Source organism: Notolabrus celidotus, chromosome 6 (genome assembly GCF_009762535.1).
Source record: "Notolabrus celidotus isolate fNotCel1 chromosome 6, fNotCel1.pri, whole genome shotgun sequence".
NCBI lineage: Eukaryota > Metazoa > Chordata > Actinopteri > Labriformes > Labridae > Notolabrus > Notolabrus celidotus.
The window spans coordinates 17,048,083-17,065,302 of NC_048277.1; the positions used below are offsets into that span (position 1 = coordinate 17,048,083).

The 17,220-nt window shown below is 41.9% G+C and overlaps 2 protein-coding genes across 6 annotated transcripts in view; one reads left to right on the forward strand and one right to left on the reverse strand.

Moving 5' to 3' along the window:
• The window catches only part of itpr2 (inositol 1,4,5-trisphosphate receptor, type 2), a 71,684-nt gene extending 69,498 nt beyond the window's left edge, over nucleotides 1-2,186 (reverse strand). For all 4 annotated transcript variants that reach the window (XM_034685284.1, XM_034685282.1, XM_034685283.1 and 1 more), the window contains exon 1: nucleotides 1,803-2,186. In XM_034685284.1, coding sequence (XP_034541175.1) covers nucleotides 1,803-1,894 — 92 coding nt within the window. In that variant the 5' untranslated portion in view covers nucleotides 1,895-2,186. The remainder of the gene's footprint in view (nucleotides 1-1,802) is intronic.
• plekhg7 (pleckstrin homology domain containing, family G (with RhoGef domain) member 7) lies at nucleotides 695-17,205 on the forward strand. Of its 2 annotated transcripts, none has more exons than XM_034685287.1 (16): nucleotides 695-755; nucleotides 6,819-7,591; nucleotides 8,282-8,298; nucleotides 10,565-10,683; nucleotides 11,616-11,656; nucleotides 11,983-12,084; nucleotides 12,516-12,665; nucleotides 12,929-13,024; nucleotides 13,527-13,625; nucleotides 13,977-14,090; nucleotides 14,474-14,648; nucleotides 15,501-15,616; nucleotides 15,914-16,081; nucleotides 16,174-16,327; nucleotides 16,530-16,627; nucleotides 16,918-17,205. In XM_034685287.1, exons 2-16 carry the CDS (start codon nucleotides 6,953-6,955, stop codon nucleotides 17,026-17,028), a joined length of 2,199 nt encoding a protein of 732 aa, XP_034541178.1. In that variant the 5' UTR covers nucleotides 695-755; nucleotides 6,819-6,952; the 3' UTR covers nucleotides 17,029-17,205. The 2 variants fall into 2 exon arrangements, with proteins under 2 accessions (XP_034541178.1, XP_034541177.1); XM_034685286.1 differs by lacking the exon at nucleotides 695-755 and adding an exon at nucleotides 5,841-6,252.
• The last annotated feature ends 15 nt before the right edge of the window (nucleotides 17,206-17,220 follow it).

Consider the following 17,220-nt stretch of genomic DNA (forward strand, 5'->3'; position numbering starts at 1 on the left):
TGTGACTCGTGTGAGAAAAGTGGAAATGTGAGAAAGATTTTACAACTAGTCTCTGGTTTTGCATGTTTGAGCCTGCTGGAAAAGCAGCAAAGTAATCTCACTGAGTCATACACGTCCCCGTTAATGGATCCTGTCATTATCTAAATTGGAAAATAATCACATGAAAACACTTACATTATAGATACAGTTATTCCGTCTCATAATTACTCTTATATCTTATCTATGCACTTAAGGTCCAGGAAGATGTTTCACGATTACTATGACAAACACAAGGTCGATTTTCACTTGAGACATGCATCAGCCAAATGACACTATATGACACCTTAAAGCCATTCGAATTTTTGAATGTGTGCAATGTAAGGTGTGCATGGAAGTGTATTCATAAGCAATCACAGGCATGAGAAGCCCTGGATAGTTGAGGTTACACTTGGTGGGAAGTTCCTGCAGGGTCTTTGCTTAAGATCCTGCAGCTCTCCTCAGGCCTTGGTGAGCTCTGTTATGATGCATTATCTGAGTTTGTACGTCAAGGTATGAGAGAATGTTGTATTTTGATCCTCCGCAGCCCAAGGTGTTAGAGCTTTTCTGGAAGTTGCTGTTTGTAAGAGGAGTTAAAAGGAATGAGAGAGAGTGAGAGACCGAGGGTGAAAAAAAAAGGGAGAAAAGGTAGGTGGGGCAGTCTCATTCCTCAGGGCCAGCCGATCATTCCACGCTCGTTCTGCAGGCTCAGAGGCCAGAGTGCACCCGGAACCAGCAAGGTATTTCACCTGACAATGATGCTTTCAGCTCACAGACAAACTGCTCGTGGCTTCTATCTGCACTCCTGTTTGGATAACTACACAGTGTATCAGTGTCAATCTCATCTGTACACAAACTTAAATATGGAGTCAGACTGACTTAAAATAACACAAATTAAAATTAAAAAAACTTCTCATTACACTTGTCTCCTTACAAATCAAGTTCTACTTTCACTTGATTGTTCTAACACCTAAGGAGTATGTAACAGACAGGCAGACACATATCAATAAAATCAAGAGATTCATTCTTCTTTCCTTTCTTATCATTCATCTTGTGATCTGTGAGATCTATCTTGTGACTTTTTAGAGTGTTCCTTGCATTAAATGACATCTGATGACTGAATCTGGCAGGAAACTCCAAATCATGCTCCTTCCAATCAACATGTGGCTCAGATCTGTGTGTGTTTGGCTCCTCCACAGGCGTGCACAAGGTGGAATTGTTTTAAAAGACTAAAGGGGCAGGCAGTGGTCACATACAGATGTAATCAAAATGTCTGTAAAGGCTGAATGATAGTGGTAAATATCTAAAAACGCCTGCAGCATAAAAATTGATGACACTGTATAGTCTATGATCACACCCTCTCAACTTCTGTCTCTTCAAATGAATGCAAACCCAGTGAAAGTCCTTCCTTGTTTTGCCAATGGAGGGGGACTGAAACCCTCTGATGTCACCTTCTCGGACCCCGAACCTGATATTGAAGACCAAAGGGGAAAATATTCGTGTAACCAGCACCAGCACTTGTGTACCTGGCTGAGCACGCTGCTTTGCATTCCTGTTACATTTGCGTAAACGTGAGGAAATTTCCTAAGAAGCAGCATTTTGCGCGCTGACAGGCCCTTACCACAACCAGCACTCACTTTTGACTCCAGCAATTTGTAGTGTGCACATACAGATGAAGGGAGGGTAATGTGGAGTCGGGTGTAAAGTGGAAGTAGTAATTTATGAGGATTACTTCATATGAGGTCACCCAGTTGGTAGAAAGTGAGAGGCAGGCAGGAGGAACTTACCCCAAAGTACTGATGAAGCCATTCACCGAGCCTTCCGCGTACAGAGACACGATGTCTCCAATGTGAAGAAAACTAGATCGGTGCTCGGACATGTTTCACCCTGTTTGTAGGTCAGTCCTGGTTTTCCATTTATGAACGACAGATACTCCCCTGCTCGTGAAGAAATCCACGCGTTAACACAGCGGGTCCAGTTTAACAGCAGTCCTCAGATTCATTCTGCTAGATCTACATTTCAAAAAGTCGATGCAGGGTAATGCAAGCGAAAAAGTACAAAAACTGGAGACGATTTTTGAAGAAAGCGCAGTGTTTTGAGACTTATTCAACTTCTTCCTGTATGTCAGACAGACCGGAGGGTGCTCTTCTTCACATCCCCTTCAGGGGGAGGAGACTGCTGCTGTCAGGGCCCAAAGCCAGTTCCGTCAATGACATGGTTTTATTTTCAATCACAAGCTGCAGGCCCTACAGAAAATGAAGCCTTCCCCTTAAAACTTTGGGAGTAAAGTTACATCACAAAGGATATGCAGCTGCAGGATTGTACTGTTAATATAATGGAAATGAATGTGCTCAGTTTAATCTTTCTTTTTATTTTTTTAAATATGATGATAAGCCTTACGACTCTATATCTTTTAAAGGTGGGTTTCCCCCATCACACTGAACATGCTAGATAGAGTAAAGCAAAATTGATGTGTCGAAACTGTTTTTTTTAATTGGCTCTCAAACCATAAACTATCTCCTCACTCCTGAGATATAGCCTATCTTGTGGCCATTTGGAGATCTGCTAGAAGCCATAATGTAAACTGATAAAGTGCATACATCAATTTCACCAGTCTACTCAGGGGTGGCGGGGAGATCATGTCTCTTTAGGATTTCATAGTAGATAAAACATTAAAAATTGGCTTCCCTGGAGCCTTTTCAGTGAAAAATTCATGAAAAGTGTCCTCTATGCCAACATTAAGAAGTTCCTTCTGGATGCCCCTAAAATGCATTACACAAAAAAGTGACCTCTGAATGCCTCTTGAATGTATAAAACATAAATAAGTGACCTCTGACAGCCCCTCAAATGTATAAAGTGTAAAAAAACAGTGCCCTCTGGATGCCCCTCAGATGTATAAAACCTTGAAAAGTTCCCTCTGGATGCCCTTGTAGTTAATAATGTTGTGTTATGTTAATTATATACTATTATCAATAATATAGAAATAAATCAATTGTTTTCATAATTCAATTTCCAGCACAAATGGTCACATAAATTTTCACCAGAATGCAGGGAATTAAGCGTTAGCAGGTCATAATGTTCTGGGAGAGGACCCCTTGTTATTCCTCCGTCAATACATTTAAATTCACCCTAAACTTTAAGTACCAGGGGTTTGAAAGGATGTGGCCCTTTTTTGTTGTATTCGCCCCTGCGGTGAAGTGACACTAACAGAAACTCAACATATGTGTTGAGTGGTTTTCTGCAGGAATTAAACTTTCAGTTTTGATACTAAGTTATTTTGACTTTGGTTTTAAGTTTCTCCAAATATTACAAACAAATCCATCAGAGTTTTACATGAAAGCCAGATCTAGACTTAACTTAATATAGAAAGACAGTTCTGAACATGGGCAGGCTGAATACATATAAACATAGACAACAAAAACCATAACATTGATGATATCAAAATATATGAGGCTTATAATAATAAAGGTGGAGCGACTATAGAGTTACAAGTAATATTCTTATCTTAGCAGATGTCTCTCTGGAAAACTATAGGTGACAAAGGATACTATAAAAGGCCTTCTCTAGCACCGATATAGTCATAGAAATAAAGATATAAGATGGGGTTCTGGATATTTCAATGTAGAATCTACTGCAATCCACCAGGGGGCACAAGAGAACAAGTTTTACAGGGGTCAGCTTCAACTGCACAGTCATGAATGCTATCCCATTTTCTGAGCTTTAACGCCCTCTCGTGTTTACTTTCCAGAACAAACCAGTGGTATCTCAATGGTAATTTTCCTGACTTTGTATTTAACACAAACAAATGGAGTAGAAAAGCCTCTTTCATGCAGGTGTCAACAGCTCAGGCGTGAACACAGTCTGCAGGTGTGGACACAGTGGCACATATTTAAAAACCACCATCAGTTTTCAGCAATGGAAGCCCTGAAAATGAGACCAAATGTTTTAAAAATACAAAAGATACAAACACATAAAGAGAAAATAATGGCGGGAGTAGAAGGCGGGATTGTTAATGGATGATTCACTTATGAATCAGAAAAAACCCAGAAGTTTCTAGAAGGTGTGTTACTGCTGCGTCATGATTATTAGCTAGTGACCTTTACATGCTGTAAAATTATTTAATGTTGACACACAAACTGATCCATGTCTTTTGAGGAAGTAAGTTTACAGCTTTGATATGCGGTGTAGTCATTTGATACAGACAAAGTGGGTGCCAGTAGGCCTACTCCAACTCATATAATCCCTGTTTATTGTTTCAAACATTAAAATCAAAACTAGTTTTACTGGCATGACCCAAAAGATTTAACCCTTAAATTAGATGGATGAAAAACGTATTGATTTGACAGTAAAGACTATGATTTCAGTACAATTATTAAGTCTTTGTTCTTAACTATAAGCTGAGGTACTTATTCTCTTGTGTTTATCCTACTCTGTATTTTGCTCCAACAGATTTCAGAGGTTTATGACAAGTGCTATTACTCCATCAAAACTTCAACAACAGATACAATATAGTGTATTTAAAGCCTTTAGATTAAACTAGATTCACGTGAAGCACTTCAAATGAATTAAAGGGGCTATTCTGCTTGATCAACTCATGAATTAATACTTGTACCACTTTCAGCATATTTTATTGTGGCACGTTCACTTGCAAGAGTTAATTAAATGTTTAAGCAAATTTCGTGCTTCTTCCACTATGGCCTATTACACTATACTCTATGTCAACAGTACATTGTGTACTTATACGTTATAAGAAGACAAGTTATAAGAATAATTGTCTAAACTTTGTATCTTTATATACGTGTCATAACTTAATATAAGTAGTTAGATCCACCCATGAAGTAAAATGACAAATATTGATTTAAACAGTTTAGCCTTTATAACCCACTCATTCTTTGTGTGTTCTGTGCAGAGGTGTCGCCAGGAATTCTGGGCCCCCTGAAAAGATATGTCAGTGGTCCCCATCACAGCAGCCAACTCTACAAAATATAACATTGCTGCTATAATACTGGTTTATTTGCATTAAACAAAAATATATTCTGAAAACTATCCTGGTTAACTGACTCAAATCTAAGCTACATATCAATATTATAATTTTTTTTACAAGTTCTCCAAATGTAACACAATATTGACCTTCAGACTGTCCACCTCTTTAACAAAGATTTATTGAAGCCAAGTGACTTGTTGAATAACCACAAGGGAGAATTATTTGGTATAATCTAACCCCATGAAGTAAAATAAAACTCTAAAAACCTACAGTTTACTTTCAATCAGATTCAGCCACACTTGATGTTATGAAAAAATGACAATTGATGAAAAATGACGAAATTCCACAAAGGAATTCTGATTGTTTGTTTATTTATTCAGACAACTTTAGTTATCTTATTGCTGTTATAACAACATAAAACACATTTCATTTCAGGTCCATTAAGGGCCCCCCTCCCCACTTGGGCCCTTGGTAGTAGTGCTGGGCATACACATATTCAACACTTGAAAAACAATTCCAATGACAAATACTGTTCATTTAATAACTTTAATATGCCAGTCCTTTGGTGGCCTTTTTTAAAAGAATGAAATACATTATGAAAAACATAAATAATGAACATGCTTTTTTAAAATTATCTGAGTGGAGAGCTTAAAAAAGCCTCTTCGGTACAAATCTTTGAAGTAAGTTACCCTAAAAGAATTAGAAGTGACACATGCGCTTTTATTTCACATTTATTAATTAGTATTAATATCTTATTCGAGTACATGATACTCAAGTGTGTCAGAATCGATATAGCTATCCCACAGAATCGATACGCCCACTACTACAAGGTAGTCATTCCCACTTTTGCCCCCACTACGACGCCCCTGGTTCTGTGCAGTGTTTGTTTGTGTGTGTGTGTGTGTGTGTGTGTGTTTGTGTGTGTGTGAGAGAGAGAGAGAGAGAGAGAGAGAGAGAGAGAGAGAGAGAGAGACGCTGACGTTCCCATGCAAGCAGTGAAGCAGTCGCACCTTTCCACGAGCGTGGTACAGTCTCTCGGTCCCCTCCTTCTCTCAGCACCAACACCGACCTGTTTCCCTCTCGCGCTCCTCGTGTTAGAAGATCTCGATCCCGTCTTTCCACCCACCGTGGACTTTCTCCATCTGAACCTGCTCAATCCTCTCCTTCCCACCACGACCAGCAGCGGCACTGACCCCGGTGTCACCCTGCACTTTGCCACCATCCGTCCAAGTCGTCGCGACGCAGCGGTGAATGTAAGTGAACCTGACGTATTACACTTTAATGAGTTTCTTTCTCGCGTGTTCACAGGTGATATTGTGTGTTCAGTGAATCAGTAAACTCTCGATATATGGGCTCTTCTTAGGAGGCCTCGTGGATGTAACGAGTTCACTGCTCCCGCGGCTTTGAATACATCGTACAGTTGAGCTCATGTTGCTGTTATAACCAGTGTTGCATCTTAGCAGACAACTAGAAAAGGAGAATCAGTCATTGTGAGCGTACATTCATTGACGCAGACAATAGACGCAGACAGGATAGGCTATGTGGGAAAAAAAAAGGTGCGTGGCTTCCTTTGGTTCTTTTGTCTCACATTATATTGTTAAGGCTTAAAATGGAAAAAAGTATGCTGCAACTGTACACTGTAGAGCTGTTTCATATTTGCCCCATAGACTTCTCTGCCTGCTCCCCCACCTTTACAGACTCACACGTGTCATTAGACGCTTAAAAAACTGATCTTTACTAATTGAAGGCTACTTAGAGATTAGGAGGTTTGTTCACTTTCTTTGTAAGTATTGATACATTTTCTTCTCTCCTCCCCCAGAAGCCTGAGAGGTGAACAGTGTGGGAATGCAAAAGGATTATCACCTGACCTTAACCCTGAGGAGACAAAGCAACTAGACCATTCGATCGCACGTTTTCTGATCTTTCCTGCACTACAATGCCTTTGAGGTTACAATGTCTGCACTGAAGCACGTTATCCTACAAGATAAAGACCAGGACGTGGAGAAGAAGCTGGACTGGAGCTACATAGAGTGGGCTGAAAATGAAGTTATCCCAACAGGTGTGGCAAATGCACAGACACAAACAGACTGGGAACAGACTTTTGAGCACAAGGAGAGTCAGACCAGCAACCCGGTCATAATGCACATAGACCTGACACGCACACACTCCAAGCTCAGACACTCATCCCTGGTGGACCCTGACCGCTTGGATGCACCTTTCTTCCAGTTTGACCGGCAGGCCCCAGGGCGCATCTCCACTTCACCGACCCTGAGAAGAATGAGGAGCACCAGACGTCCCCTTTTGGACCCCTGGGACCCTGTCAGGATGGGTAGCACTCGGGAGGAGCCTTCCTCTGGGATCTCACAGTCTTCCATAAGCCCCCTGTCCCCAGTACACAAAGTTAGGTCCCCTCTTGCAGCAAGCCCCCTCTTTGATGGAGAGATCTGTCAGACCAACTCATTGTCTGGCCGACAGAGAACCAGATCATATAGATCAAATACTTTTGACAATTGTACGTCTAAAAGACAAGAATGTAACAATGCTCATCCCACTGGTGTGAAAGTATTTGGATTAACTGAAAGTGAAGTTAAGGTGAGTTTTTACAGGATTTCTTTGTGGTTTTGCTCACACAATCAGAGATAAATCACTTGTTTTCTTCAGTGGCCTGCAGACTTCTTCTAAAAAACATCACATCAAATCATGTTGTGTAGTCTAGCGAGCATTTTTTGATCTATAAATTAAAAGGTTACACATTCCTTCCTTGCCCAAACCTTCGCTCCCTCATTCGGTCTTGCCTCCTGTGGTGGTCCCTTACAATGCAAGCTTTTGACAGCAAATGAATCAGCAGTTACATGCACTGACAGCTCCGACCAAGCCCACTACCCACAGAGCCCTGGGAAGTGCTCTCCTCTGGCCCCCGCTCACCGCAGTCAGCAGTCACCCAATAATGGAGGGGTCAGTGAGCGATGGAAAAAGATAATGGGGAGATCTATTCATCAGCTTGTGGTATTCAAGCGAGCACATTCTCAATAGAGTCCTGACATTCTCCTCAGATATCAGAGTCTTTTGAGTCCAAGCGGCCACTTAAAACACTGATTCAGATTTGAGTGTCTTTGAAAGTGATATAGTAGAGTTTTAGCAGGAGGAGGTCTAGCTTGTAGAATTATCCAATTAACTTAAATTTGAGGCACTTTATAGCCTCAAATTCTTCATGTAACATGTAGTGCGCTTACAATCTCAATTTTTTTGCATTGACTGACGCCATATTTTCTATTTTTGCAGGAGAGGGAGCGTAACAGGTAAGAGGACTTTGGCCTGTTTTGCATGTTGTCTGTTTGCCCTGTGCCCACGACTTCTACTTCCAAGTTTATCAGAACATTTTTGCATATCAGGAATGCAGTAAAACTTTTCCCGTAACCAACACACCTGACTACGACAGAGGAGGATCTCTTATTTCCCTCACAATTTCTGTTTGAGAAATGTTGAATCAAAAATCTGAGCATGTCACTGCATTCATTATGAGTGCCACGCCATCAGGGAGTAGGATTGGATGTTTGCTTTAAGGAGCCCCATTGTGCATTTATTGTCCTTCATGTCTTTGTTAGCAAAGCATCAGCACGGCGAGTTAAGTTTTGAGAGCCCCATGGTTATGTATGGGCTAGAGAAACCCTCATTAAGGCTTTCTCTTACTGCCACACACACCCCTCCTAATGGGCTGCAGGGCTCTTCCCCTCACTGGATAATTAGGCAGCTATTGTCCCTGTAATTACACCCTGGCACTGTGCCTCTTACAGTGACCGGGCCCTGCGAGCCATTGGTCAGGACAGTTTTGTTTTTGGGGGCATCATTATTTCTCTTGTGCAGGAACAAAACACCCATTTTTACAAGTGCTCTCAGTGGCAGAGAGGCGGACACAGAGGAAGCTTTCTGAGCACTCACAAAGCAACAGGATGCCTTTGTGAGGATGCTGTGGAATGAGCTGCAAGGAGGCACTGACCTGGTTTGGAGAAGTAATCGGGCCTTTCATACCATCCCATTAGCTAACGGATCCTGTACAGTGCTCAGGTGCTGCAGCTGACTATTGTCTGTTTTACTGTTGATTCAGCACTGACTGCCTATACATTGATCAGGAAAGTGAAATGGGGTTGTATCAGTTTACGAGGAGAAACACAGACTCGACCACTAAGAGCGGTGAACAGTTAGTGCTTTCACAGTCTCACAAAAGTATCCCTGCAAAGAAGAAAAAAAAAACACCAGTTATAGGCCAACTTATACTGTACAGGTTGTTCCTGCAGCCATGTGGCCTACATGTGCATTCGAGTTAGTCCCGTTTGCTGCTTGTGCAACGTTGTGAGCTCAGAAGTAGCAATGCAGCTACTGTTTGAGGGGAAGTTATAATCTGTGAGATGAAGAAAGAAACTTCATCCATTCTAACACAGCACACTATGTTTGATAGAGAACAGACTAGCATTGTTCCTCTTGACGGTACTTCTGCTACACTTTATTGTTTCATCATCATAAAGGGAAACATTGGCCCTCGTCTGTTAGCCTGGCTTCCTTGTGTTCGGATCATGTCCAGATAACCTTGGTCTAACCGAAAGTGTTTCCCGAAATAAAGTCATTATTTTCTCCAAAACCATAATATTTTTGTTTGAATTAGCTGTTTTCTCTAAATCTAGACTCTAGAGTAATGAGTGAGGGAAAGCACAATATGTTGACACAGGTCACTGACCAGCTGTCGATCAGTGTCAGTGAGCTGAAAGTGAACCTTATCTTCAGCAAAACCAGCCTGTCTGGTTGCTGTGCAGTTTATTTCTGCTGACTGCTGCAGCTCTTCTAAATGACGAGGAGCCGTGTGTTATTGTTGGATGGAGATGTTTGAGTCAGAAAGTCACCAATCAAGTTTCACAATGTTCAGGATCTTTTATTCTTGCAACAACAAAAGGGAAGGTTAAAGAGGCCGCGCTCTTCAAAACGTTCAGTTAGAATTGCAGTCATCAGGATTTTGGGCTTTAATTTCAATCCGCAAATGTACATTTTAGTCCCAGTAGTAATCCCTGGAGTACAACAGCAGAGGATAAGTCAAAACACTTGAGCACAGTGGCTGTTTGAGCTTACCCTGAGGCGAAAAGGCAGGCCTGTGTTTTTCCAGCCGCAGCAAAGCCTCAGTTAGTAACTGTGCAAAGGAGACCAAGAGGATTATAAGTGACACACACACAGCTCCCCTTCTTACTCACGTAGGGTGATCCATTAATAAGCATCTATCCACGCATAATCCAGGCACAGTACACTTAGCCTTTCTAATTTCTGATGCTCATGTTAATCCCAATCTGCTGCACAATGTAGATGGTATTTCAGAGGCATGTCAGCCATGTAAAATGACAAAAGTAATTCAGTTATTTCCTGTGGCTTGCACAAAGTCTATTCTCTGTGTGCTGTTTTACATCTACAATAGTCATGGCAGTGAAACTGGGATGTCTTCTGAGTCCTTTTACTGATGTCAAGAATGATTTGAAAGGTTAGATACCATCTGAAGACATTCACCTGTTCTCTGTTTTTCTTCAGGCTCCAGGAGAGGAGGCGGAGCTCTGTGGTGGTCAGCCTGCCGGGATTGGACGTTTCACCAGGAGACCTTTTCGTATCTAATGGAGTAGCTGACATTTTAAATGGATCAAACTTCTCTGGTAAAATTATAAGTTATGTTTTACATCAAGTTTTTAATGTAACATGTGTTACAGCTGTTTTAACCCTACCTGTTCCAGCAGAGGGCCGGTGGTCTGGCCCCTTATTTAAGTGATGCTTCTACATTGGCTGTTGGTAAATCAGTTTGGAGGAGCTGTCATGTTTGGCTGTATAATTGCCTTAAACGTTGTCATCAACACCACTTGCCTATTCTTTTAAAATGATTGACAATCTTTTTGTTGACCTTTGACCTCTATATGGACAGGAGAGTGAGTTGGGTTAACATAAACACACCCTGAATACATTTCTTTCACACTTGCAAAGTTTTTTTCTGCTTAATTCTAAAGCTCAAATGTCTGAAACTCAAAGATAAATTCAGTTTCACCAAATTGTCCCACATTTCACTCATTCGTACATATTCTGCTCTTAAAGGAGCTTTCCACATAATCAAATCAAGCCGTGAAACATCATTTTACCTGGGAATCTTGGATTCTGCTCTCAATTCAGTTTTAATCCAAGATGCAAATACAATTATTCCCATCAAATGTGTTCGTGTTGATATTCTGAAAAGACACTTTGTGCTGCATGGGCCTTTTTGAAGTTAATTGCAGATTAAAGGAGACAGCACTGCAGCACAGTTTCTGGCCTCAGGTTGGAAGGCTTCCCCAGAGGTCGATCAGTTATCCACTGTGTCTTTGTGCTTCAAAGGATGCTCATCATCAGTGTGTGTGTTTGAGGCACAAAACCACAACTATTATCCGAAAGATAAAAGGCTGAACACACACCGTTTGAGTGCCACTTTGCACTTAATTGGTTCTTTTATATTTGCAGGGGTAGATTGATTTCTACTAAGTTCTTAAGTCCTTGAATTCAACATTGTTACATTTTTCTGGCATTGTTTTCTTAAGTTTATGTTTTGTTTGGGGTTTCACAGATACCAAGAAGTCAAAGTGGCCCTTTTCAAGGCGCAGCACGGTATGTGTGTTTGTCTGTTGTTGTGGTGTAGAGCTGGTGCTGACATTGTGCTTGTCTTTTGCTTTGAAGTGCTTTTATTCGAGTAGGGCATTTGTTTGGACATTGTTGTCTGACCCTTGAAGCAGCTCAAAGTGGTTCCTCTTTGCCTCTTGGACCACATTTTTTCTAAGTTGTCAACACTTAAAACCTGAGCCAAACTTGTTAGGTTAGTTAGATCATATGAAGAGGGTTAAATTCCTCCTCAGTGGGCTCAACACTCATCCATCACTTAAAGTCGTTTTTTTACTATCTGCCTGAAAATGTGCATCTCCTCCTCTTTCTGTCAGACCAAAGGGAAGGCGCCGGTGTGCACAGCGTCAGATGTTGACAAGTATCTCTCAACGTCTCAGATTGCAGAATGGAGAAACCCAGACCTCCAGAGGTTTAAGGTAAGGAACACAGTCAGCAGAAAACCAGGCTGTTTGTTTTGTAAATCACTGTGGTGGTTCTGCAGTGGCCTCTAATCCATGCAAAGTCAGAGTTCAGACAACTAAGAGATCCAGATTTCCTAACCAAACAGAGTTGAGTGTTTAACAAGTGACTCAGGAATTACAGGAAGGCTGTCAGAGGGAAGATCCTGCCATGTAGGAACGACACAAGTTGTGAAAGAACCAGAAATTCGAGGCAGAAACCAGTCAGGTCGAACCCACACGTATATAAACAAACACTGATGTGAGTGTCAGGATAGTGGTGGAAACTTCACAGCAACAGAACGAATAGTTTGCATGCTGGGCTGTAAATGAAAGTATAATTTATTTGTTTTGGTCTTTCTTGAAAGTTGTTGTTTCTTTTTTTCTTCTTGTCCCCTCTCTGTGTTAAGGACTTCTCTCTGGCAGAGTTCCTGCGGGACCAGTCTTCCCAGGTGAGCTTCAGCTCCGACCCTCAGGGCTTTAAGAGACAGGAAGCCATCTGGGAACTTTTCACCAGCGAGTGTGTCTACTTCCTGGATCAGCTCATGGTGCTCAAAGAGGTGAGCGTCCATACAAGACATACAATACTCAAGCACATGGAAACACACACAGGACCACAAATAAACAGACCAAACCCTAATGAAACTCTACACCTGAAGCTTTGTGTTTCTCCTTTTTAGTCCTATCTATGAATTCCTGTGAGTGAGGTTCATGTGAAAGTCTCTTTGGGTTTTCCATTCTTTACAGCAGTGGATTTGAAATTCATTGCTGCTACAGCAGATAGCCTGTGCCTGTCCTCTCTCTGACTTCTTGTGACTTTCAGGTGTTTTTGTCTACGCTCACAAACCTGCAGATGAGCAGCTGCCTGACTGATGTCGACTCATGGAGGCTGTTTGCAAACCTCAACGAGCTCTGCCTGGTGAGCCCCGATGCAAATAGTTAGCATGAGGTCTAGTTTGGGATGTTTATGTGTATGATCACAAACAACAAACAGTAGTATTACATTGTTGAGGGGCATCAATTAAAGATAAAAGAGAAAAATGAAGCAGCCCTATGTCAGGAAATTGACAACTCATGATTTATCAATTTAAAGTTAATCTAACCTGGAGAAGCAAAACGCAACGAGTAAAAGACCACGAACAAAAAACAAAATGACAAAAGTTAGAGTGGGTCACATTATCAAAATTAAACACACAAAAAAACTTATTCAATCAAAAAAGTTTGAATCCTAAAAGCAACATACACAAAAATCTGACAGCTGTTCATTGCAAACAGGAGGTAAAAAACGCCTCATGTTAAGTGGACAGCTCTCACTCTCCACTTTACGTAACTTCTATTGTTAACACACTGACAGGGACTGAGTGGAGCGTTTCCTTGTTGTTTGCTGACATTTGACACTGAGTATTTTTTTTCTGCCACAGGTGAGCTTTGGTTTCCTGAACAACCTCCTGCGTGTCATCAAGGACATGTTGGAGATCAGTGAGGGTGGCGGGCCCACCCTGCTGGAGCTGCTGAGCAAGGCAAGCGAGGGACACAAGCTGACTCTGACTGCAGTCTATGCTCAGTTATTAGCTTGGTTGTAGAACATGACAGATAAGAAATTGCAGACTGAAGAAATATTTCACCAAGCTGTTGTCAGTGAATGCTCTATATGTGTTCACATTAGGATATGAGGCAGAACTGGATCAATTCACAGCACAGTGTGTTTAATTCAGCAAGGACTATCCCTTCCATGTTCCAGTGTCTTGTACTTGTATAAAAGATTTTCTTCTTCTTGTCTTTTTTAAGAGCAGTTTATCTGCAGTTTGATGGCCTGTGTAACCCAGCAGTCTTCTCACTAGTGTTTGTTTACCACTCCTCTCTGTTGGCAGGCTTTTCAGGAGAGCGTATGCCACTGTCTTCAGAAGTACTGCCTTAACTACTCCACGGCTCTACTTTATCTGGACAGCCTGAAGCCTCGAGAGGACTTTGGATCCTACGTGAAGGTACAGGAGGGAGTTCCCTGAAAGAAGTTTGAGTGGTGGCACTTTGTACCTTTACAATGCAGTAGGCAGAGAGTGCCAAGTTTAGGAGCGGACACACAGCAACATTTATCCTTAATTCACTGTCACATATAGATGAACTGCACCATGAGTCCCCAGTGTAACCTTCCTGTTCATCGCCTCGTGTAACCCTCCCTGTCATGTATTAGTTTGTGCTTCTATCGTGTTTTCTTCGTACATCTTGTTCCTCTGCACTCGCTCCTCTCGGCCCACCCCCCCCTCTTCTCTAACAATCCCCATGATGAGCTTTTTCACCCCTTTGACCCCCTTCTTTTTCCTCCTCTCACCCTGTCCTGGCTTTTTCTCCCTCTTTTTTTTCTACCCAGTGGTGTGAGAGGAACGAACAGTGCAGGAGGCTGCAACTACGGGACTTGCTAGTGGCGCCGTTGCAGAGGCTAACCCGATACCCGCTGTTGTTGAGGAATATTGCAAAGAGATGCCAGGCGGAGGACGAGACCAGAGGCCTGCAGGTTATAGCCGAGCAAGTGGACACCTCTATATGTGAGTGATGTAAATCACAGAAAATAACTTCACTTTTATTCAAAATGTTCTTCAAAACCTGAAAATGATGACACTGTCTTAATGATGAGCTCTAGATTCCCCAGAGTTTCATTCTACTAGTGATGACTCAAGTGTAGCCTGATTGAGGCGTTTGTCAGCAGGTGCTTTATAAACATATCAAGATACAAGATGCATGGTAAGCAGGTGTGAGTAAGGTGATATCTGTCAACACAAACAGACCCTATGTGTCCTCATGAGCGAGCATGCTGCTAGTCTTGGACAGCTGCCAGCAGCCATGACCATTTATCCTGCACCGCATGCCTCTGCCTGCAGACCTGTTGTGTGGGTTTACTCTGTAACTAGAGGGACAGGCTGTGGGAAATGTGCTGCAGCACTGTGCTTCAATGTCACTCTGTTGTATTAAACACACAAATCCAAACAGCATAGGCTCACAAATCTTTAACCACACACTTTCCCATAACCATTATAAAGGTGTGGCAGAGCTGCACGGATGACGGGGAGGATTGTAACACGGCTGTGATGTCAAGGCTAATGTCCTTTGGGTGTGGGGGAAAATTGACTGTAACAGCTGAGTGTGCTGCAATCTGTCACGATATGGTCACACCCTAGTTAGGCAGAAACCATGACTGTACAACAAAACACAATCAGATAACAAAGTGGAGCTTCATTATTTATGTTGCAACACTGTCATTAAGAATGAAAGGAGTTATTAACAGGACTTAAACACATGATGACTCCATTTAGTTTGATCCTAAATCTGTGAAGTACAAGTATTTTTAGCCCAACATCACAGGCAGGTTTGTTATTGACTCAATAGCTCTCTGTTTCCAGGTGATTTAGAAGGAAAGGTGAAGTGGCTCGACAACTACCAGAAGGTGAAACAGCTGAGAGATGCTCTGGTGTGGCTTCCTGTGTGGGAGAGAGACAAGCGTGCCTTCGTTCCTGAGGTCAGTCCTTTTATGTGCCTCTATGTTCTTAAAATGTTTGTGTCTTTGGGATTTTTTGTTTATGCACCAGAATGTCATCCTCTGATACCTTCAGTGTGCTGATAAGAAGATGCAATCATTTATCTAGACGTGAAATCAGATATCCTGAAGGCAAAACAAACTGTCTGAGAGTGTTCACATTCTTTCACTGCGGCGTGTCATTAGCTGTAACTTTGGTATCAGAAACTAGGATCTTTAAGTTTCACTTTACATGTCAAAAGTTGAAAATGTGTTTCTGAATGTCCGTCTCTCCGTCAGAATCTGAAACATCTATTAAAGGCCGTCACTCTGGAGAATCTCATCTCGCACAGAAGTCTGCTGCATGAAGGGAAGCTGGTGCTCATTGAGAACACGAAGCTGATTGACGTCTATCTGTTCCTGTTTGACGAATTCTTGCTGATCACAAAGATAAAGAGAAACAAGAAGGTACATAAATGCGGTGCCATTGGACAAATGAAGTGCTGTTGTAGCACTTTACTTCATAGATTGTTCATTTTGGTTCATGTCTTCTTATGTAGCGGTCTATCGGTCCAGAGCAGAATCCTCTGAGGCCTCCGCAGAACCCGGAGCTGGACCAGCTGCTGAAGGAGGGATCCACATTTACTGTTCTGGACCAGCCTGTGTCTCTGGACCGACTCCAGCTCAAGAACATTGACCAACTCAATGCCTCAAGTAATTTGGTTTAAAGTGCTTAACATATTTATAAGAAGCAACACAGTTTGGTCTGTTTATTTAAGGTCAAATACAACTGTAATTAACAGACTTTTTTAAGTAATGAATGTGTTTTTATCCTGACATTTAGGATTCTTTAACATAATTGGTGTCAATGTTTGCAGCCAGTAATGTTTGTTCATTTTCTTCACTTCTTTCTCAGCATCAGGGCTCCCTCACTCATTCATCATCATGCACCAGAATCGCTACCAGCAGTGTATCGGAGCTTTCATCCTGCAAGCTGCCTCAGAGGCTGCAAAGGTAGTTCACTTCAACCATGGACTTCTCTGGTTCCAAAAGGCATGCTGTCTTAAGTCAGCAAGCACTGATCACAACCTACATACAGATGGGTGTATGGATTTCTAAATGATAAAACAAATGTTTCTGATTTCACTATATATACATCTAAAGTTGCTGCACAGCTGTACTGATGACCCACATCAACCCACTCCACAAACAGTACATCAGAACCATCTGAGCATTCCTCTTAAAAGATCGACTGCTAAATGTGATACTTCAATTCCTAAACCTCTTCATGTGTCCTTTTTCAGAGAGTGTGGATGTCAAAGATAGAGGGCGCTGTGACAGCGCTGCTGAAGCTGGACTCTGAGCAGCCTCGAGTCAAGAGCTCCTCCCTGTGGTTGGAGTCTTCTCAGATCTGAGCCACGAGCAGCACCAGAAGCCATGTGACACCCATCTACTGTCAATGTGCACTTCACTGTCTCCTGACGTCCTGTAACTTAAAGTACTAGCACTAGATTCCTTTTTGTACACTTAATGTTTGCCGATGAAGGCAGCTGCTGCAGTAGTGTAAAATAAATATGTCATTATATAGTAAACTTTGGTAAGCTTTT